This window comes from Lacerta agilis, chromosome 7 (assembly GCF_009819535.1).
Source record: "Lacerta agilis isolate rLacAgi1 chromosome 7, rLacAgi1.pri, whole genome shotgun sequence".
NCBI classification, from domain to species: Eukaryota; Metazoa; Chordata; class Lepidosauria; order Squamata; family Lacertidae; genus Lacerta; species Lacerta agilis.
This window is the reverse complement of record NC_046318.1, coordinates 51,015,031-51,039,636: the sequence shown is the minus strand read 5'-3', so window position 1 is coordinate 51,039,636 and position 24,606 is coordinate 51,015,031. Positions and strand designations below refer to the sequence as shown.

The following is a 24,606-nucleotide window of genomic DNA, read 5'->3' as shown; positions in this document are numbered from 1 at the left end:
AAAATCATATATATATATATGTGTGTGTGTGTGTGTGTGTGTGTGTGTGTGTGTGTGTCTGTGAAAGGGGTGTTTAAATGCAAGGTCACCTCCCTTAAGCAGATTTGATTAGAGTGGGTGGCGCTGTGGTCTAAACTGCAGAGCCTAGGGTTCGCCGATCGGAAGGTTGGCAGTTCAAATTCCCGTGCCGGGGTGAGCTCCCGTTGCTCGGTCCTAGCTCCTGCCAACCTAGCAGTTTGAAAGCATGTCAAAAAGCAAGTAGATAAATAGGTACTGCTCCAGCGGGAAGGTAAACGGCATTTCCGTGCGCTGCTCTGGTTCGCCAGAAGCAGCTTTGACATGCTGAGCACATGACCCAGAAAAACTTATCTGTGAACAAATGTCGGCTCTCTCGGCCAGTAAAGTGAGATGAGCGCCGCAACCCCAGAGTTGTTCGCGAGTGGACTTAACTGTCAGGGGTCCTTTACCTCTTTATTGTTTGATTTCCTTTACGTGTGAAATGGATAGAACAGAACATGTTTCCAACTCTGGTTTGGTCAGATTTCACCACTCCAGTGAGGTGCTTGGGACTAAAAAGAAACAACTACAATTAGAAAATAGGGGGGGGGGAATGAACTAACAAGCTTTCTCGCCTGCAGCAAGGCTCCCCTATTATGTCTGAACATTTATGAAGCTACCAGTGGTTGATTTATTACTGCTGTAATGAACTTCACAGGCATCAACAGATTAGTATCTACTTTGACAAAAAGCCATTGTCAAATCTTGTTGGACTGCCTGATCAGTTTACTTTTGTTATTAATGACTCTGGCCAGCTTTCTTGATCTATGAGCAATACTGTTAGATGACAGAGGTCTTCCATTTGGGCAGGAAAAAGAGAGAGAGAGAGAGAGAGAGAGAGAGAGAGAGAGAGAGAGAGAGAGAGAGAATCAATGCAGACACAAAATAAAAGCATTTTGTTTCCCAGCATTTTGTTTCCTATCAATGCTGTTGATCATATAGATTTGTAGCTTCAAACAAAGTCATTAAAGTAAGTACTTTTAGTGTATGAAATCTTCTGTGGTATTTCCCCAGTGTTTATTGTGAGTTTACCCGTGTACTGTGTTTTCTGTAGCTGTTGGAACAAATGGATTGTCCAATGTTCCTTTGAGTTGTCCTTACCTACTGTTCAGAATACAGTTAACTACTTATTCAACTTCATCTTCTTCCCTTTGGAATGTCACAAATAAACCTCAGTGACTAGACCAAAATAGTTATTACCATGTTGCTTGCTTTCCAGTGTTCCAAAATGTCAGACATTTGACCTGCGTAGCTTTTAAACATGACCTCATTGCTGCTTTCCATTCATTAAGCTATCCCCTTTTGCACTCTTGTCATAAAAGATAAATGAAGATTCACACAATCTTGGTGTGAGTGAAGATTTATTGTTTATATTAATGTAGATTAAGTAGAAACAAACCAATTATAAATCATGCCAATCTTGTCATTTTAAGACTCCATCAGTTTTCTTATTCCCATGATTACAATTTCTGGCCCTTTATAGCACTTCAAAGATGAACAACTCACACTACTTTCCAAGTTATAGTTAGCAATTAGAGTGTATTCTGCAGTAGAGTTCCGAGATTTAATTATGCAAAATTCATGCTTTCTCCAATTAAATTAATAAATATATCAGACTTGTCTTTTATGCAGTCGATAATAAAATGTTCTCAGCTCTGTATGTGAACAGTGCCTCTGGAAGTACATAAAAACATTAGTTCTGCCTCTGAGACTTACAGAATAACCTACCTCTTTGGTGGGTGGGAATTCAGTCAATCAGTGTTTCGGTGGCTTGTTTCCCTCAAGGAAACAGATTTGTAATCTACTAAAGATAAAAATACTGGCATTGGAACAGCATTCTAGAACTTTTCTGTGTGCTCCATTTGATTCTTTTGTTTACTACTTGAAAGCGATCACACCTAGATATGGGATGTGAATACAGATGGATCTGAATCCTACAGCCATCTGCAGAATTGTAATTGCTGTCTGTACCCACTAGTAGCAAGTGATTGTGTGACTGTGGTTGTGGACATATTACTCTGCATGGGTTCCACATTATTATTATTGTTTGTTACTTGGTGCCACCCACTATATCCGCCCCTCTTTTTTTAATACCAGTAAGCTATTGGGGGTTCTGAACATAGCTGTCAACCTTTTCCTTTTTTGCAGGAAATTCCCTTATTATAGCATTGGGAAACAGCAGGGAAGGTTGACAACTATGTATATAGCATTGGGAAACAGCAGGGAAGGTTGACAGCTATGGTTCTGAACCAGTGCCTCAAGAGGGTAAGGATCTGGATGAGGAATAGCACACTGAAGTTCACTCCAAATATGACACATGCTCCATTTCTGGAGGAATACAGGCTCCTAAACAGAACTTGTTTTGGATGGAATTCTACTCCACTTGGGAGTTCTTCTGGATTCAGCTTTACATTTGACCAGGTAGCAGCAGTGGCCAGGATTGCATTTACCATATCAGGCTGACATATCACTCATTCCTCCATTATCAGTTACTTCAATGCACTCTTCATGGGTCTGCTGTTGGTGAATTTTTGAAAGCTGCAGTTGGTCCAGATTTCAGCAGCAATGAAGTTTGTGGGCATATACTTATGGAATCATGTTAAGCACTGGCTGCTCATTTGCTTCCAGGCATAATTTGAAGCATTACATATTACCAATAAAGGTCTAAAGGATACCTGTGGGATCACCACCCTGCCTGCTCCCTAAGATCAGAAGACCTTCTTTGTGTCCCACCTATGTTGGAGATACAATGACAGTAACAAGATAAGTGGCTGCACCAATATTGTGGAACACCTTGGTGCACAAATTATGGGTGGCTCCCTTCTAGCTGTATTTCATTGGTTGTTAAATACATGTTTCTTCTTGGCTTTTGTAGGCAAATTATGAGTTGTAAAGGTCTTGTTTCTTCTGTGGTTTTTGCACTAGAATGGTGATACTCTGGTTTCTCTTCAGATCATAATAATCTTTAGAACAGTGAGATTGTGTGTGTGTGTGTGCGTGTGTGTGTGTGTGTGTGTGTGTGTGTTCTATGATCACACACACACACACACACACACACACACAATGAAGCAGAGAAGCCCTCAAACCACCTTTTAAGGTCTACTCTCCCCAAACAAAACCTGTTAAAGGCATGCAAATTGCTTGGGATTTTTTCTTTTAAAAATCCACACAGACACTGAAAGGAATGGAATTTCCATTCTGATGAGCAAGGGACCTGGACCAACCTGAACAGGAGACAGTTGTGGTTTACTGTGGTTCCTAGCAACATTCCTAACACTTTGAAAGCAGTGAGCAGCCAGATGCTGAGCACAGTAACTTCTTTCTGTTTGAAGCTTTAAAAATGGTGGGAGTGGATGGATAGCCCACTCAGCCACCTCATCACATTTCAAACACATCCACTTACCCCAAAGTGCTGTGATTTTCTCTGGCATCACCCAGAGGCCAGCAGAGAACAAAAGCCCAGTGAATTTAGTTGGTAGAATCATGCACAGCCCCAGTATTTTTGAAATTCTGTACAGGGAGATCATGCGTGGTGTGGAGGAAATAGACATAAGTTTTTGGTCATCTCTCATAATACTAAAAAAAAAAACCCAGGGTCATCCAAGTAACTTGAACATTGGGAGATTCAACACAGATAATAAGTGCTTTTTGCAACAGTGAATAGTAAAACTATGGGATTAGCTACCACAAGGTATCATGGTGGCCACCAATCTAGACAGCTTTAAAAGGGTTAGACAGCTTCGTAGATGGTAGGATTATTAGCAGCTGCTGGCATTGCCTCCAGCAACAGAGGCCACTGAACACAAGTTGCTCAGGAGCATGAATGGGGAGTGCTGTTCATGTGCTGCCTTAGGGGCTTCCTATAGGGATCTGGTTGACCTCTGTGAAAACTGAAAGCTAGACTAGATATACTTTTGGTCTGATCCAGCAGGGCTCTTATGTCCATGAGCAAATGGCATGTTCTGACCATGACATGCAGAAAGTTGATCCATCCTGTTATGTGGCTGTCTTGGGCCATGGTAGTTGCAGATGCACCCAGTACTTACCACACATTAAGATATTTGTGTGACTTAAAGTTATTTGTACAGAAGAGGCAGTAGGATTACCTTTTAAGAACTGCTCCATAGGACAAGACTTGTTAGAGAAATGGTCTGCTGCTATTATTCAGCTGAGAGATGTAAGGAAACATCATAAGTCGATGCAGTGTTCATGCTCACAGGGAATACAATGTGTTAGCCTACAAAAGTATCTTTCCTGGATTTATGGATCTGCCCAGCAAAAATAAATAAATAAATAAATAAATAAACCACTCATTATGCACATCAGACCTATTGGGATGAATTCAACACAGTGCTATAGAAATTGTTCTGTCAGTGCAAACATTTCAGCTTGCCAGATGGAATAGTCTCCTCTCCCTCCTTTCCCTGCAATCTGTTCTGGGGGTTTTTCCAACCACCCTTAGACAATTTGTGGAAGATGGGGGCATGGGGAAGGAGAGAGGGGAAAGTCCCGTTGTGCTAGCAGGAGTCCTTGCACTGGCTTCTGCTAGCAGGACTCATTAGTTGAAACTGGCCCATTGTGTCTTTAAGATAACTTGTGGGTTACATTTCTCCAGCTCTGACCTTTGAGATAAGTGGAATTAAATATTACTTCCTTTGTTACGTATCTGTTACTATGACTCTTCCACAACTACAAAAGCTATACTTATAGTAACACATCATCTGTCATGTGGAGGAAATACCAGAATGATACAGCTTCAAAAAGCACAGTAACGTTGGGAAGCAGAAAAGAAAAATAATTTGATTTCTTAATCGGTGCACAGTTCAGTGATGTTAGACTTTTGATATATAACATGAAGAGCAAGATCAGATTTGGCAAGTGTTTACAAGTTAATTAGCCGGTGCTACAGTTTCACAGATGCTGTGGAAGAAAACAACCTGCAGTTATATAATGTGTACACAAAATGCTACAAAATGTGGTATACTGTACTAGAGCAATTGTGAAGCAAATTCATTGTTGCAGGGTGAAGCAGCAAATTGGGCATCAGACTGAAAGCATTCTAGAACATTTCTACTCTTGTTTCAGAGTAGAAATGTTCAGCAGTTCTCCCAAGTCTCCAGCAGACGCCATTCTTATTTGTGCTACCATCCTGACATCTTGCAACTGTCACAGTGACGAGGGACCTCATATATTCTGTGGCCCTTCTTCAGGAAAATTGAAGCATAATTTAATCTTTTTGAACATTAAGCAACTATAGAAGTTTTAATACAACTGTTTCAGTTTTACATCAACCTGGAACCCCATCGATACTACTAATACATGTAGAGATTTATAATGTATAAGTGATGGCTTCTTGCTGAACTATACAATGTTCTTTTTAAATGACATAGAATTGTAGAGTTTCACAGGGTTCAGGGGTCCAACCCCTGAATAAAAGACAAATTTCTTGCCTTGCTTTTGTTGCACAGCAACACAGATTTATTACAGTATTTCTAGTGATTCTTAAGGGAACAAGGTGAAGCTGAGGATGGTGTGGCATTCAAGATCTGCATTAATAAACCATTGCAGAGTACCAGATGGCAAGTTTGGTTTGAAGAGAATGGACATGCAGAAAATGTTAAGGTTTTAAAAATCTTTGGAAATACTAGATACTGTATAAGCTTTCCAAGGCAAAAGGAGAGTGAGTGATGCATTCATCTGAAATGGCATATCATTGCATTTCCCCTTAGAAACTGCACCTGAGGGCAGAGCATGGGTGGGGACAGATTCTTTCAGATTCTGACTTAGCATAGCAAGAGTAAAATGAGATACTGCAGTGATGCGAATTGTCACTCCTGGAACAGGGATAGAACAGCATATTACGTTGCAATTACTGCTTGTCATTGACAGGTATCAAATTACATGGCTGGACTTATTAGAAAAAAAAGAGTGAACAAGGTATTAAGAAAGAGGTTGAAGAAGGATTGCAGGAAAGGAGATGCTGCATAAATATTGGAGCAGAAGAAGTAGCCAAGCAAGGAAGCTACAGGAAGGGATGTCAAGAAGGGATTAAGACCTTTACCTATCATGCAATAAGATTAAGCATCAGCCATTGAATAAATAGATACATGAGATGAAGAGATTTCTCTCTATTTCTTTCTGACATGATGAATTTTTCATAATTCTCATTTGGGGCTTCTGAGAGCTTCTTGCCAGGAAGCATGTATATGATCCCAGTTTAGATTCCCTACATTGTCACCTAGGAAATATTGGTTGTGTTTGGGTTGAATTGAGTGCACTGTGATGTGAAGAGAATCACCACACAACATTACTGTGGGTTGCTGGCTACACATTGCACCCTAGAAACAGGCATACTTTTCCATATAGATAAGCCCAGGAGCGAGCAGCTTTTCAAAATTGAGAATACCATCCACAATATTGCCAAATTTAAGTTAGCGTTCTCTTTGACCGTAAGGCTAGAATTTTATTTTATTTTTATTATAAAGTGTTGAAGAGGATACATTAGGTGCCCTAAAGGGCCAGGGTGAGGCCCAAGAGAACTGTGTTGGTGCCACCCACCCTTCCACATTTAAGATGCTTAACATATGTAGGTGGGACATTTTTGAAGTAGAACTGTATTGTTTCTGAAGCAAAATATAACAAAAAGGTGAAACAGACCCATAAATGCCTATCCAATGTTAGTGTGCATAACAAGGTGTATATGGTACTTGCACTTAATTCAAATGAATTCACCTTTCAAGTGCAATGTGGATTGGCTGCTGTAAATAAATGATGGGATTTTAGCATTTGTTTGTTTGTTTGTTTATTTGTTTGTTTATTTATTAGCATCAGATTTTTCTTTCCATACTACCCTTATGTTACTTTAAAGGCTTGGCTTGAAGACTTTGGAAAAACTTTTACAATGTAATCTTGCATTTAAGATTTAGAAGCAGAGACATGTATGCAGTATAAAAGGCACTCAGACTGTAGTGTGTTTTCTAAGTATGTTAGTATATTCTTTGTTTTATTGTTTTAACCTATATATTCAATTCTAGTGTTGTTCTTAAATAGCTTATCCAAGGTTGACAGTCATTCCTTGCTTTCTTTCCACTCTGAATTGCTTTGATACATTTTCTTTCAGAGAGTCATTGAATGAGCCAAGTATATTTTTTTTCTTAAGACAGACATAAATGTCACTTGAGATGAGATAAGTTGTTTTAGATTGCCATGGGCTGTTTTATCTGTTTTACAATGTGATCCTATACATAGCTGCTCAGAAGTAAGCCCCATTGGTTGAAGCCTTTAGCTGCTCTGGCAATAAATTTTACCATTTTCATCCAAGGGGAAAGTTTTGGTGAATGATGGGGCTTGATTTGCATGAAAGTGGGGGGGGGGGTGATAAGTAAGTGGGAGGGCCAAATAGCAAAGATTCGAACCTTCCCTTAAATGGCTGCGGTTCTGGTAATCAAGCCTGTGTTCTTGCATGGGAGAATTGCCATTGCCATTGCTGGTTTGGTTATGGAATGTTCATGGAGTTCCCAACTGCTATAAGCTGTGAATGAGAATATAAGAGAATATAAGAATATATATCAACCTTCCTCAGATCGGCACCCTCCAGATTTTTTAATTTGGCTCAAATTCTTATTAACCCCAGACTTTATTGCCAGTGGTCCGGGATGATGGGAGTTGTGGTTGAAACATTGGGAGGGCACCCAGTTTGGGGAAGGCTGGTCTATTTAGTGTGACCTTATGTTAAATTTACACCAACCAAGATGTGGTTCATTTCCTTGTTGGACTCTGTCAATGAGCATTTGTGGGGAATATTGGTCTATGTGAGGGGTGGGCAACCTAAGGCCTCTGGGGCCAGAGGCCGCATCGCCTTCTAAATACGGCCCACGGACAGTCCGGGAATCAGCGTGTTTTTACATGAGTAGAATGTGTCCTTTTATTTAAAATGCATCTCTGGGTTATTTGTGGGGCCTGCCTGGTGTTTTTACATGAGTAGAATGTGTGCTTTTATTTAAAATGCACCTCTGGGTTATTTGTGGGGCATAGGAATTTGTTCTTCTTCTTCTTTTCAAAATATAGTCCGGCCCACCACATGGTCTGAGGGACGGTGGATCGGCCCATGGCTGAAAAAGGTTGCTGACCACTGGTCTATGTTTCCTGTTGATACTTGAGACATACATTGAAACACATTGGCAGTGGTGATGTTTGCTAGACATTGCTAGGTGTAAACAAGTTGCTCTGGTGATGCCATTTGCTCATTATGAGGCTTGAAAGGGATTCTCTCCCCCCCCCCCATCCAAAACTGGCTCAAAAAGCCACTGATTTATTTATTTATTTCATATTCATTGAGGTGTGGGGGCACTTTGCAAGCTTAATCCTGGTTTTCCTCTCACATAATGAATAAGTAATCTGTGTTTGGCCTTGTGTATTGATTTTTGACAATTATGTAACTAATAGCTGTTTTTATTTTAATAATGCAGATCTTTCAGTGCTTCATTCTGAAATCAAACCTTTTCACATTGGCTTGCCCTCCTGTTCCAAACTATATTTGTCTTTTATTCCCTCTTTGTTCTGTCCCCAGCCATTGAAGCTTCAAATTATTTTATTCTGCAACCTCTTATTTTTCTTGCCCCTCTTTCAGAACTCATTGCCAGTACCCCAGTCTCACTTTAAAATTAAAGGAATTGCACATCTTATCCACATGATGGGTAGAATATTTCTGCTAGTTTTTTGGTAGATTTCTCCAGTTGTAGTTCACAGGGCTAGGCTTTGGGAGTACATATAAAGAGAAGAGGTGTTTTATCTTAAGCGTGGTTGATTTTACTGTAGAGGGTGCAAGAGGATGAAGGAAGTGCTACAAAACTGGTTTCAGTACAATACCAGTTAATTGCAAATGGGTACATTCTTTCTGAAATGTTGGGTCATTTGTAAAATGTCAGCAAGATGACAGTGAAAAGAAGAATCTCTATTTGCCTCATAATTTAATATATATATATTTGTGAATACTATATCCTCTTGTTTAATGAGATATGCCATGATTTCCCTCTGTTCTTTGAAGACTGTGGCCATTTGTTTTCCAAATACAGCAAAACCAAATCATTAAGTTTTCCTGTTTTAAAATATACAGTGCTTGGGGTGGCAAACTGCAGTCACATTATTATCCTGCAGATATTAATAAGACAAAGTTGTAAATAATACAATACAGGAGAAAGAGAGACTTATTAGCATATCATTAAACCACTTTAGTCCCCAGAGCAAAACCCATTTTTTATCACTTACTAGAAGTGTCTTGCCTTATAACTATACATATATGAAATTGACAAAGGCACAACATTTGACTGTGATGCTGGGTAGCTTGTTCATTTCGCCATAAAAAGACATAGTCAGAATATTTAAATTGCTGCTACTCTTATTAATATCAGCACGGTCATATGCGTTTCTACTCAGAAGCAAGTTCCATTGAATTAAGAGAAAATTACTACTAGGTAAGCAAGTATAGGATTGCAACTTAAGACATTTAGGGTATTGTTATTGCTCATAAGTATTTGAGCACTGTTTTCAGTTAATAATTCTGGGAGGAAATGTAATTACTTTAGTATTGTTACATGTAATAATAGCTGTAATTTCTTATGTAGTTTAATTATAGAATGTTATATAGTTAATCATAAAACCCCTTGATGACTCTGAAGAGTCTTATAGTGCCCATAATTTCCCACCACCTCACTGGACAGTGGAATGTTGATGAATGAAATAACCAGTACTCCTAAACCGATACATTTAAGAAAGAAACTTCAGTTACTAGGCCATTTAGCTTTAAATTGTTTGATAACTTGCTTAAAATAAAAAGCAAAATGGTCTTGCCTATGTTTTCTTCTCAAGTATTTAATGAAATGCATCTTCATACTATAGGAGGTGCTTCAGAGCTACGGTACTTCTCTATGGTTTCAACCCCTGTTGTTGCAGTAACATTTAAAAGCCTGGCACTATGTGGCAGGACCAATGTCTTTTCCATTGTATCGTCATATTGAACCATAGGCGATGATGGTGTTGAATGGGGTTGCATGACTGGTCCTTCTGACATGGTGCCAAGCCTTTAAATACTTTGACTGCCGAATGAAGGCATGAATAATTATCTCACATTGCAGCTCTAGCATATATGAAGGATACCTGATTTGGTGCCATAATGCAATACACTGCTGGCTTAGGAGTTCTAGGAAAGTGATTTAAAAATATGAAATAAGGAGTTCCATTTTCACCTGTGATTCAGGCTTAAGTTATAATTAAGTGTAAAGTGTCGATGAAGGCAAGTATGCTAATATATAGGCTCACATATTAAAATATTAACCTATTAGAATTAGGATGCACTGGGTATGGGTTTTTTTAAGATTCCCCATTAATTCTTCAAAATGAGTCACAATTAGAAGTTTTATTGATTGCTAAGAGGGTCCAAATGAGTGGACCCTGAAAGATGAAACTAAATTAAAGGCATCTGTCCAAATTAAAATGGAAGCATGCATGAAGAATATACTAAATGAACATGTATGCTCCTGTAATAATACTTTTATTATCTTCAGCTTGCAGGCCAGACTTTTAATTATGACCTCTTTTTATATATCAAGGAAAACCATGTATTTGGGATTAAAAACCTATTTCTTTAACTAGTCAGGTTAAAGGCTGTGGCTTGATACATTCCAGGCTGCAACTTTTATAAAAACCAGAGAACACTTCTAATAACACTTTTCTAATTTAATGGTTCAGTGCACAGTCAGTAAAGATTTAAATAATTCAGAAAGAAAGCCTATTCTCTTCCTTTATTGGAAGTTTGAGTCAGGCAAATTCTTTGACATTTAATAGGTTTTAACCCTTTTAATAACTTCTTATAATGAAATTTATTGGAGGTTGTTTTAAATAAAGGGTTATTATATTAGAGTGAATAGCAGTCAGTGTGTTTTTTATGATTAGTTTTGAGACCTTGGCCCTGTGTGACTCAAAAGGTTATTAACACATCAAGTAGAAGAGAATGTTAATATTCACAAAATTAAGTGTGTACCAAGAAATGTTACGCTAGTACATTTGTGTCATTACATGATCATGCTCTAAAAACCTGCCATTAACATTTGAGTATTTAATTGTTTTAAAGAAGCTTACGGTCACTTACAAGAGCTGATATGGTGAAAGACAAGATGGCTTCCTTCAAGAGAGCATTACCCAATGTTAATAGTAGAAACCAATAATTGAATGCTATTTTTTCTTGTTTTTTTATTACTGTTAAATTTATTTTAAGCTTTATAATACCAGTTACTTAAGAATAAAATTAGTTTCTCATCAAATGAGAAGTTAGAAGAAGTTATATTTTGATTCTAGCCTGAGGAAGATGAGGTTATTTAAACTGCAGCATGCTGTAAACCAGAGATACTGACAATGTACATCTTTTGTTACTTAAACTTTATCAGTAAATCACTAACTCCTTTAACAAATATATGAATATTTCCTATATTAAGGGTATATTTTGCACCTGTAGTGGGCATCTTTAATTATCATATTCAGATCACTTTTTTTATTTCATCCTTTTGAATTATTGTATTGCAGTCCATTGTAACAAGTGACCAAATTGCAAAATTCAGCTACAGATTTCAACCATTACTGCTGTGATTAAAATGCACAGGGAGGTTTGTGACAGTCCTTCAAAAAAGTGTTTTCTTGATACAATGGGACTGTTGATCTGGAAAAAAATATTTCAACCCTTGGGTGAAAACATGACATTCTTAGAGCAGTGGAAGTTCTTTTGTTGCATTTGGCCCATATGACCTCTTTGTCAAAGTCTGGGTGGGAGGTAAGGATGCTTGTTTTAAGAAGCTTGCTGTGGTCGGTGCTGAACAGTGAAATTCCCTGTTGTTATTACTGAAAACTGTACTACCACATCCTGCCACTAGCCATCCATGCAACTTTTAAACGTTAATAAGGAGTGAACAAATGGATTTTTAAAGGAATGCTTATGTAGCACTTAAAAACTTTAAAGGATGGATAGCTCACCTGGAGAATACAGAAGGGCAAAACTAATCACAGGCATGTCTTTTATTTCAGCTGCGAAACTGGACTAACATGGCAGCTGAAGAATTTGCTGTGAGCTCTGTTTTTATATTACATCTGTCTTTCCCCTTGGCTTTGGAGTTAATTTTCATCTTGCTTCAGCTAGCATGTATAGCAGGGGTGGGCGACCTGTGGCCCTCAGCCATATTTTATGTGGTCCTTGACCAAATTCTGAAGCCCTCTGCAAGTGGTCAGCTCAGACCTCGTGACAAGTGCCATTTGTTCCTCCCTGGCAGCTGCTGGGTAGAGAAGAAAAGTGAAAAAGGAGTTGAAAAAGTGTTGCGCTGCCCATTTTTAGTTCTAGCCTCACCAACAGCCAGTTTTGGTCCCACACACAATTGATGTGAGGTTCCTGACAAATTGCCCCAAACATTACCCACCTCTAACCTGGGTGCCTTGTGGAAATGGAAAGGTACCTGAATTCACACAAGATGTACCCCCGAATTTCCATCAATTTCCTCCTTCCAATGAAGCTCAACACTACATCTCACATTGTTCAGGAATGTCTCCCAACAATTGGCAGTGGCATTTGAGCATTTGCAGAGATGTGCAGTAAAGAAAAAGGGGTGGGAAAGCCATTTTCTTTGGAATCAAGGTATTATGATTCATGTAAGCATGATTACTGCGATCAAAATCAAAAGAACAACTTTGGTTGTTCTGTGCTCTAATAACTAATGTCATTAAAGGCATAGTTATTCACAATTCATACTTATCTGATCCTTGTGCAGTTCTATGCTTTCTTCTTGATTCAGTCAGTTTGTGCAATTGGAACAATTGGTCGGGCAAAGGCCCAGTGGTAGATCATGCACTTTGCATGTAAACGATCTCTGGAATCTTCAGGTAGGACTGGGAAACCTTGGAGAGCTGCTGCCGGTAAATGTAGACTATACTGAATTAGGTTGACCATTGACCCAACTCAGTATAAAACATTTTCACATATTTCTGTAAATTAAGAACGCTGACTGCAGCCCCAAACAAATTCTGCCATAGAGATTTGCTGCCAGTATTCCCTTCCATATTTGATCACTTATCAGCATTACTAGGTTGAACCTATTAACAAACTGCCTCACTCGCTGCCCCAATAGCTGTCTTACTCATTTCTTACACAATGTGGTCTTCTTCTTCCTCTACCTTTGTACATGCAAGCTCCTTTTTCCTTCTAGTTCACTATGGTGCTGTTTCAACTGCACAGATACCAGCCATGGGTAGTTTTCTAACTAGGTGCTAGTGGCGGGTAGAGCAATAAGCAAAAGTGGCTGGCTAATTTTACCTTTGTACAGTAGGCTTCTTTCTACCTGCACACACACACTGCCCTTCATCCAGGAAAAGAAGAAGCATTATCAGTGTTCATAGACACATTCCAGCCAGACAGAAATGCCACGTAAGAATGCAAGACATGGCCCGTGGGGAGAATGGCCTGAGAGAAGGAGTTGTGGCTGGAGAGGTGGCCAGATAGAGATGCCTGGGGCCTGAAGTTCCACACAAACACATTCTCTACCTGTACTATTTTGTAATTGCAGGAAACAGGATGTGGTGGTGTTAATGTGTGGATTACAATTTCAGCTATCTATTTTAACAAAATTCAGCTCTCATTTCAATATTATTTTTTTTAAAAAATGCTATGATAATGAGCCACTGCAATGTATCGGAAAGGCCCTGTAGATAAGTGCTAGGGGGCGGGGAATACTTTGTTGAGTAATTGTACAGTATAAGCTCTAGTCACACTTTAACTCCTGCAATGCATTTCAGTAGCCTTGAGGAAAACTCTCTCCAGCATTCAGGGTCAAACGATAACAGGCAGGGCTAAATGGAAGGGCTTCAGAGATGCCTCACTTCTCCTTGTTCTTGCTGCATCTGGCACACTTCCAGGCCTTTCCTGCTAACACCACAGAAAGCAGCAGCTGGTGACTAACATTAGCAAATAAGGCCTCAGGGCTGCCCATATTCAAGTTCTTCATTCACCAACTGCTATTCAGCAAAACAGCTGGATCAGAAGCGATACAGCCAAGAAGTAGTTAGAGTTTTATGTGTACAACTGTTCAGATATAGATTGTCTGCTAGAGGCAGAGATAATGATAGCTTTCAAGGCTAATATGTTTGACTAGGATGGAGCTGGTGTTTGAAAGAAGAGATTAAAGTGCCAGTAACAATCACAAAATGTTTTTCAAGATTCAAATGTAAGCCATTGGTTGACAGTATACATTGATTTTCCCCTCTCCTCTTTCCTTTCCCCCTTCCCCTCCCTAAGTATCAATTCTACACATGCCAGAAATTTTATTACACAAATCTGCACAAAGCCTGTTAAAAGTGATAATTCATATTGCAATATTCCACATTAAAATGTTTGGGTGAAAAATAAAACAACAGTGCATGTTCTGGGACTTCTAGATACAGCTGGCATGGATGCATTGCAATCCATGTGCATGCCAAAAAAAATTAAAATAAAGCAGATCAAAACCTAATCTCCATAGCATTTCATAACCTATAGTCAAGTCCTTAGTTCTTGATGGAAATATTACAATATTATAATTAATAACCTACCTGTCGTCAATAGTTATATGATGATCTCTAAGGGTTGTATGGTTTGTAGGAGTTGCAAGCATGTCTGTGTCCAACCTAGTTCAGACGTAGTTGGAAGAAATGTTTCCTGCTTGGATGTTGAACCACAGTGAGCCTCAGGTTCCCCATTTCTCCCTCTTTATTCCATCTTCTTTCCCACCTTCCTTCTTTCGGATGAAATTTAATGCTTTTAAACTACCCACATTTCCTCATGATGTTCGAACTTGGGGAACTGTGATTTGCCAAAACTATGAGCTATGGTCAAGCCAAGGTAAAATCATGGTTATAGACCCTGGCTTGTTCTCAATTCATGTTTCAAACAAAGTTCACTTTCCCAAACTCAGACATCATAGGGAACTGTGGTTAGCTCCTGGTGCATGAATAAGCAGAGGGGAGCAAACAAGCCCAAAGCTCCCCATGCCTCATTCTCATGTAGGAAATGTGGCTTGTTCACAACTAAACTGGGCCTCTGTTTTCATAACCAAATATGCAAACTTTCTGGAATTTAAATGTTATGATAAAATATAAATCTGAGAGAAAATTTTATTATTTGCAACAATTAGTTTATGATTAGACTGACATTACTACTTTCTGCTATATATGTTGGGCAGACTTCCAGAATGTGCCCCTTCATTAAATATCTAGAGCTGTTCTGTACTGTGCAACACTTGAAAATAAATACATTTACAATTTCCAGTCTTCCATCCTCATATAGTCAAATACAGAAGCACTTCTATCATCACTTACATTACCCATTTGATTACTTGATCTCCTAGAATTTCTAGGGTTGTGTCCAATGCTGTGCCAGCAGGGTTTCACTGGTACAACAGGACTTTTTCCTTTCTTCCCTTGCGTGCCCACAGACTATGCTCTGGAGGTGACATGAGAGGAGGGTCCACTGCGTGCTCAGAAGTCAGTTGTGCCAGCAAATTACAGTAGGACATTGTGGGATATCCATGGACAAGTATATTTGTCTTCTGGAGAAGTAAAGCACTTCATTGTCCATTGATTACTCCTCATCTCAGCAAAGTTTGGATTCAATGCTTGAATTAAAAAAAAAAAACCAGAAGTCCATTAAGGTTAAAAGCAGTGACCCAAATAACACAATGGGTTAATTTGTTGGGTTCAGAACTTTAAAGCTCTTTGCATTCATTTATGGTTAGTCAGTTAAATGATAGCATTTCTGAAATCACAATAGTTCCTCAGGCAGTTTTAGGTATATTAGAACTACAATACCATCTACTGAAGAATTCTGCAGGCCTCATATTGAAACCCCATTGATTTAGGAAATGTTAAGATTTAAATCTAATTATACAATTGCAGCTCATAATTTTTCTGTGCTTGGAGTGTTTTTCAAGGCATGATACGTGAAGGGATATTCTTCACTGAAGTCATTAGAATTTCCTTAAGCATTGAGCTATTAAACACTGTTGTTCTTAAATGCTGCAATGTTGTTTTAAAGGTTAAGCAAAATATTTTCAAACTCCTAATGAGACAGAACACTTTCAACAGTGGTATAATAATGACACACACTCACTTTACAAATTCTCCTTTTTCTTTTAGATGCAAGAATTACGGAATACAGAAGGAGCTCAGTATAGTTCCCACCCCCAGATAGCAGCCATGAGACCAAGGGTTCAACCCGGAGATATGAGGCAGCCTGGAATGCTGCAACATGGTCAGCTGACAACCATTAACCAGTCACAGCTAAGTGCTCAGCTTGGTTTGAACATGGGTGGAAACAATGTTCCACATAACTCCCCATCTCCTCCTGGAAGCAAGTCTGCAACTCCTTCACCATCCAGTTCAGTTCATGAAGATGAAGGAGATGATACTTCAAAGGTATGACTAGCAACATTCTTTTGTTTTTCAAGGTTTGCAACCAGCAGAACATCACAGTGTAAGCGATTCTATAGTAAATATTTCATTCAGTTGTATGATATTCTTTAGAAATTATTTCCATCAAAACAGCATATTTCTGAAAGGTGCTAACAAGAAAGATGAGGTTCAAGACTGGAGTAAGAAGTATGGCAGGAGAGCTGTTCCACAAGAAAAAAAAATTCTAGATTTTTCTTACATTGTGTTTGTTTTAATGAATGAGAGCATGGGGGCATGTTGACAGAAGCAGAAGAGGGTAGGAGAATAGCACAGAAAAGGAAGGTGAATTCACTCAAACAATATGTAGTGATAGCCACCAGCTTACATGGTTATTTTGACCACTTAAGTGTTCTGAATGAATACTGCCTTCCAGTTAAATGTAACAATTCATCCTATTGGTTCATTAAACATGTATATTTCTGGTATTGCTATTTATAATTGTGACACATTAGATGCTTTGTATGATCACAAATCCGTATTCCTAACTAGACAGATGACTGTGTGTTGCATGGTTGTTTGAATTTCACTTATGAAAGGATTTCATGGAATTTAGAGAACAGAGAGTAATGAGAGGACTGTAAACAGCAAATGTTAACTAACTGAAACATGATCACTAAAGTACTACTGCAGCCTGTTCTGTTTATGTAGCAGAGACTTTACCATTTTTACTTTATATGGTAAGTTATAAGTAGAATTTTATGTTGTTTGTTCAGTCTATTATGCAGATGGTACTTGATTAAAATCTATTTTAAACTATGGTGATTACTGCGAGATAGTGTGAACGAAACAGCTCTCTTACTGCCATTAAAGGCCTTGGAACTATTGCAGTTTATTTTAAATATGCTTATAGGCGTTCCTTAACTTCTCAGGGGACGTTTAGATATCAACAATGTGCCTTATTTGATAGTCTTAAATCCTCTACTATATATCCTTGTGATCTATTATTTGTGCAACATGGTTAATACACACATTTTTAAAGTGAGAGACTATTGCTTTCTTGTGATAAATAAGTTAAATACATCACTATAATTAAGCAATAAGGCCTGACAGGAGGTGGATTACCATGAGCTAACTACACCTCTAGGGATTTTGAAGCACAAGTCTATGCTTAGCAGAATAAGTATGAGGATTTTTTTAATTATTTCCCATCTGTCTCTGTTTTGGTGGTTAGCAGAAAAGTCTGTGTAACTGCTAGATGGTTGTAAGCATAAGGTAGAACATCATCCCCATTATTTTCAAGGTTATTAGTTGTGGAATTCTTTTTAATTTCCACGTTGTAAAAAGAAAAGAAAGAAGAGAATTGCCCTGAGGAATATTCACTCTGCAGCATGGTAGAGAAACAAGTCAAAGCCAATGGATCACTTAAACTCCTTCAGAGATGTTCAATTTGCCAAATAATAGTTTCTATACTTAACCTTTTGTGAACATTAAAAGTTACCGGTACTCACAAGGGTAAGCAGTGAGTTATAACAGTAGCCCAAATATGTAAGATTATATTTAGATGCTTTGAAAAAGTTGAATTTCCCCTTGGTGCTATATTTCTGGCATGATAATGCATTGCCGTGTGAACATGACTGGTCCACCAGGGGAAACGCTTTGGAGCTGTACATGGGAAGATGGTAGCCTGACAATTGTGAAGGCACTCTAGTGCTTTGGTATTTAGGGAGCAATCCCAACTCGCTCCAGCCTAGTGGGGCCACCACTACATCACCAATGCTGCTTCCCACAGTGCTAGGGGATAAGGTGGGGGGCAGACAATGTCTATGGAATCTGCTACCCCAAAGGTGTAGTAATGGCCACCAATTTGGATTGACCAAAAGGATTAGACAAATTCATGGAAGATAAAGCTGTCAGTGACAACTTGGTAAGGTGGCTATGTTCTACCTGCACTCTGGATGGCAGCATGCCTCTGAATATCAGTTGCTGGGGAGCACAAGTGCAGAGAGTGCTGTTGCACTCATGACCTGCTTATGGCCCTTCCTGTGGACATCTGTTTGGCCACCGTAAGTACAGGATGTTGGATTAGATGAGCCTTTGGCAACAGGTTTCTTATGTTCTTATGAGTCTAGGGGCTGAAAAAGACAACATGTTTGGGTGCTCTCCTAGGCCCAAAACTTTTCCCAGGTGAAAAGCTACCACAGCAGATAGATTGTTAGGCTTGCATATTTTCCACTACAATGCTGCTATTAGTCCAGAAAGAGCTATTACATAAGTAATCAATTTGCAGCATAAGATGGAAGATTTAAACCACAAAATTTAAGTTTAATGAGCCTTGCTCTTTTTCCTGAGGTTTCTCCCACTTTTTGGTAATAGAAGGCAAACAGATTTGGTTTAATAATCCATATTGTGCATACAGCTTGATCACTTCCATTTCATTCTCCCTCTGATGCAAGCAGGTAAACAAACCGGGGGGGGGGGGGCTTAGTTGAAACTCAGGATCATGACTTGTTTCTGTCTAGTCATGATTGCCCACCAAACTTAACTCATATTTGTTGACAGTTTATGGCTACTGGTTTTTTAGACAGCAACAAACCACAATCCCAGGTTCAGATATATTGCCACCCCCAGTGTGAAGCAAACTGGAAGCAACAAAACTGTGTGCCCCCAGCTTCTTAGCTTACAGTTCACAGGGCCTGTGTAATATTGGTACAGTGACAACCATTTTAAGACTGCAACCGTTGCAGACTTTATGGTCTAAGCCAGCTTTTTGATTTCTTTCTTTTTCTCTCGTCCGCACTCCCCCTCAACCCCACACATTGCTTTCCTTAATATCCAGTCTGATGAAATGTTTTTGGAAAACTCAAAAGCTTCTCACTAAACCTTTGATATTTGAAGATCTGAAGAAGAATTATATGGAAGATTTTCCCTATTTCTCAGCAACACCATCTTTATACTTGCTCTGTGATTCTTTCTTGGCTTCAGTGGGAGTGGCATTTAGAACACAAACAACATTGTGCTTCTTAATGAATTGTTGGAATTATCTTACCCCAGCACCAGTATCAAAGTTTTAATAAAGCTGTTTTCTGTTCTCTTGTCTGGCAACTGAACCTCTAGGGGAAAGTACAATAGACATTTGACCTTGAAAGGCGAAGTGATAAAAAAAATGATACCCCTGGCCATAGGAGTTATGTTGATCAGCAGCTACATAATAGAGATTCTTTTAAGTATCCAACATCAGATACTGTTACACAAACAAGATTTCAAAAATAGTTTCATGGTTTTTGATACAGTTGAATTGCAATCATATACAATTAATGTCCAATCCCATCCCTATTAAATCAGGAGGAAGACACATTGATTCCTATGGGTTTTTTTAAAGCATGCATACAATTGCTGCCAGTACTAAAGAGGAAGGGAAGAAATATCCATCAGAGAGAATGTAACTTTTACTGCACATGGGTTGCGCCAGTGGTTGAACGATAAGCCAGTGTATAATGTGTTATGAAACACTTTGCAGTGATGTCATGCCATTAGCAGTAAGACTTGAAAAAGATGAAAAGCTAAGCCAGAACTTAGATGCAGCAATGAAATGAAAGCAAACTGTAAATGTATAATAAAATTATGAAAATAAGATTACATAACCAAAAATATCTAAAATGCATTTTATAGATGAAATCATGTAAGATGCCAACAATTTGGATTATGAAAAGCACTCTAATTAAAATACAATTTCAAGCAGCAGAACCCCAGGTGCATATTGGTTGAGAAATGGGGATTTAGTTTGCTCTACAATCGTGATAGTTTGTATTGAAATATAGTCTTTGAATTCTTTGCAGATCAATGGGGGAGAAAAAAGACCTGCCTCCGATATGGGAAAGAAGCCCAAAACTCCCAAAAAGAAGAAGAAGAAGGACCCTAATGAGCCACAGAAACCTGTTTCTGCCTATGCATTATTTTTCCGAGATACTCAAGCTGCCATCAAAGGCCAAAACCCAAATGCTACCTTTGGCGAAGTTTCTAAAATTGTCGCTTCCATGTGGGATGGCTTGGGAGAAGAACAAAAACAGGTACAGCAATACACATATACATATATTAAGTTGATTTAACTTTCCATTAGAAATGGGTCTATGGCTACTGTGTTTCTTTGATTCCAAAGAGAACCAATGTGCCACATCAGAATATGAGTCATAAGAGGACAACTTGCTACAGGAAAACTGGATCAGCTGCATTAGCATCCTTGCCTATATCTTGACAGTGTTGTTGTGATTGCACCACACTGCAACTGCTGTTATATTAGGAGAGCTTTGGCACAGATATGACCAAACAGCTGCAGTTTTGGTGCTCATCCCAGGCACATTCCACCTTAGAAGTTGATTCTGATCTGTTGATCTTTTCAGGTCTAACCTATCCTTCTTTGCTGGTTTGAAAATTTCCGCAGGATCATACCAAAGGAGTGCCTGTACGTTCCTTCCACTTCGCTCTTTTATAGGAGAGCCTGTATTCCCTTTTAGTCAGTGCCAGTGGTCCATCAAAGGAAGCCCTTCCCAGTAATATCTCATATTCTTCTGGCTCCAGCAGAATGTGATTGCTGTTAGCACACTGATGTGCAAAATGTTATTCTGTTTTTAACATATCTATATGTTGTGTGCCTGGGCCCTTGTCAGCAGAAAAGTAATAGGTGCCCATGATACACATGCAGCCCCATTCCAGACAGCATTTGGAATGGCTATTGTTTGAGAAAATTGCATTTCCCAAATGACAATGTGTTTCTGTTTAAGTGGTAGGAAAGTGTGATTTCCTCATCACAAAAGAAACCTTTAAGAAAATATATCTGGATTACTTTGCAATGACTGTGAAATTATTGTATAATAAAAAGATGTCTAGAAGGGCCCAGGCCATGTCTTGGGCTTGAAAGAATTAGCAGCTACCTTTGTAATGCAGCCCTTCTGTGGAAAAGAGAAGTGAAAGTCTGTGATTTCAGATGTGTGTGTGGGGGGGGGGTATTATTTTAACACAAATGCAAAAGGGAACTCTCAGCACTTCTTTATAGTCCTCCTGATTGTCTCTTCCAACCACTTTGGGTCTTTCTTCAAGTGAATGGTGAGGGGAAACTATAAATGAGACCCGTGAAATCAAATGATAAGGAATACAACAATTTCTAGACTCCTAATATCATTTTTAAAATATATATATATATAGAAACAATATCTTCCATATGCAGAAGAAAAATGAATTTCTTGACCACATGTCTGCTATTTAGCTATTCCCTCTGCACTGTTGCTGCTGGTTCTGCTTGCTTTTTGACACAGTCTAAATTTTAGTCGAGTTTTGCTGTGTACTGTGTGGCTTAAGGTAAAGGTAAAGGTACCCCTGACCATTAGGTCCAGTCACGGATGACTCTGGGGTTGCGCGCTCATCTCATTCTATGGGCCGAGGGAGCTGGCGTTTGTCCGCAGACAGCTTCCGGGTCATGTGGCCAGCATGACTAAGCCGCTTCTGGTGAACCAGAGCAGCACACGGAAATGCCGTTTACCTTCCTGCCGGAGTGGTACCTATTTATCTACTTGCACTTTGTGCTTTCGAACTGCTAGGTTGGCAGGAGCAGGGACTGAGCAATGGGAGCTCAACCCGTCGCAGGGATTCAAACTGCCAACCTTCCGATTGGCAAGCCCTAGGCTCTGTGGTTTAGACCACAGCGCCACCTGCTTGTTGTTTTAAGCTGAATGGAACCAGACTTGAGGCTGCATAGTGAAGGGAAGGCTATAAATGATTGTAAATGTTGTTGGATGCCAATTTCCATGAGCCCCAGCCAGCATGACCCATCAGTCAGGGATGATGGGAGTTGTAATCCAGCACCACTCATAGGGCCACAGGTTCCTCATAACTTCATAATGCAACAAGAGAAGGTCCCTGTTACCATGCACAGAAAGAATTAATTCCCCTCCACTACCACCACCATACATTCCCCTCCACTACCACCACCATACAATGCTGCCCTTCCTCAGGCCATGGCTATCCCCCACCTTAGTTCCCCTAGGGAGAGGTAACAGAGATCTTGCAATCTGAAAAGACAGAAGGTGGTGGTAGTCCAAGAACTACTAGGAAAACACTCCCCTCCACCCATTAAAAAAACAACCCTTCTCCTGTCCCATTATAGGGAATTCACAACAAGCAGCCAGTCAGCTGAGATGAACAAATTTGTCCCTTGTTTAGAATTTACACAGAAATGGTTGCATACAATTATTTTCTTTTGAGTATTTGCCAGACATGTTACATTAATTGACTGAAACATCCAGGGGTTTCTCATTTTCCAGCTGTGTTTATTTGACTAGCATATGGGAGCATGCAAATTATTAAAGGAAAGCTGTGTTAATCACTTGGCTTTGGCAGTTTCTCTTTGTGAATTGCAGAGAAACCAATGTGTATTCCATTAAAGAACACATAGTACAGCCATCTGAAAAGTTACTACCTATTGTCATGTAAATCTTAAACCTTCAAGCCTAATTCAAGCCAGCGACCACTTCGGCATTATCTTCAACAAAACAAGATTTTGCCCTAGGAATCTGTTGAGAAAGGTTATTCTTCTTAGCCATCATTATTATTTATGTGTGGCTTATAAGGACAACTAAATTGGCTAGTGGGCCAAACACTGGGGCAATGTATAGCTTGTCCAGGTGCATTAAGGAAGGATTTCTCCCCCTCTTCAATACTCTAATGTATACAGCAGTGTCTATTGCTTGAAGTAACATGCTGGGTTGAATGGACTATTTGTCCATTTCAATACAGGAATTCTTCTATAATATGTGAATATATTATATTTCAGCATCATGTGAGTGGTTGCTTGCTTCAGGCTTCTAAAGTACATGCTGTGTTCAGACTAAAGCTCAGGAGCAAAATAAATTGTGGCTTCCTTAATCTCCCACCCTCTTCTCCCAAGGCCAGCATTAAAATGATAGAATCATGGAACTTCAAGAAGCCTCAAAAACTTTTCCAGAAATATATGTTCCTTCGGAAAAGACAATCTGTCAAGACCAAGATGTGAGTGGCCTTTGTATATCCTTGCTGGATGTAGGATCTGGGAATAATCTTATATCATTTAAGCATGGAATATACAAAGTTGATCAGCAGTATTTTTGTTAGTGGGTCAGTCTAGGATTGAACAAAGGAGCACTGCAGGACCTTTGGATGGGCTTTCATATGGCAATAATTACTTGTCACCACAATCCATGTTTTGGTCCTGTCCAGGCTAGACTATTGCAAAGTGCTCTACTTGGAGGCTGCCTTTGAAGGTGGTTCAGAAACTTCAGCTGCTTCAAAATGTAGCTGCCTGAGTACTATTACACAACTTTATTATATCAGCTGCACTAGTTACCAGTGGGTTTCTGAACCAGTTCAATAGGTTTTGACCTTTAAGGGCCTAAGCTGTTTCACTGCAAGCTGTTTATTTGACTGCCTGCACTCATATTTTCTTGTCCATGTCTTATGACCTGCTTTGTAGACTTTCCTGCTGTGCCCATCCCCATGGTCAGTAAAGTGGGTGGCCACAAGAGAAAGGTCCTTTTCTGTGGTGGCACCATGACTATGGTACTCCTTCTTATTGGACCTGCACCAAATCTCTATGCTGCAGGCTTTTCTGAAGGCCCTGAAGAGGAATCTTTTCCAACTGGCCTTCCAGGCATGATGTTTGTTAGCTGAGTGACAGTCTGACTCAATTATGTTCTCCCCGGTTCTGTATTTTTAAAACTCAAGTGTTGATTTGCAGTGTTTTAAATTTTCTATAGTTTTTAATCTTTTGTTTTATTTATACACTGGTTTGGACAGGCATTTTGCCCAGAAAGCTGCCTAAAGAAACTTTAAACAAATAAAATAAAAACTTCCCACATTATTTGTGAAATAAATATTGTTTGCAACTCTTATGGTGTTAGCATCTTCCATGTACATCTCTGAGCAAGACAAGACTGGCTTAGGGCACCTTGCCACCACTTAATCCCTATATTTCTTTTCAGCTGTGCCTTCAAATGTTTATGACATGGGTACTGAGTTCTGCCACTGAATCTTTTAGCCACTTGTGGTTTGGGTTAGGAATGTTGCCCT

At 39.2% G+C, this 24,606-nt stretch overlaps 1 protein-coding gene across 3 annotated transcripts in view; it reads left to right on the top strand.

The window, feature by feature from the left end:
• Window positions 1-24,606, top strand: part of TOX (thymocyte selection associated high mobility group box) — a 176,720-nt gene that overhangs the window by 131,122 nt on the left and 20,992 nt on the right. For 2 of the 3 annotated variants that reach the window (XM_033155284.1, XM_033155286.1), the window contains 3 exons: window positions 12,130-12,168; window positions 16,258-16,536; window positions 20,349-20,579. In XM_033155284.1, coding sequence (XP_033011175.1) covers window positions 12,130-12,168; window positions 16,258-16,536; window positions 20,349-20,579 — 549 coding nt within the window. The remainder of the gene's footprint in view (window positions 1-12,129; window positions 12,169-16,257; window positions 16,537-20,348; window positions 20,580-24,606) is intronic. The other variant, XM_033155285.1, reaches the window with a different exon arrangement.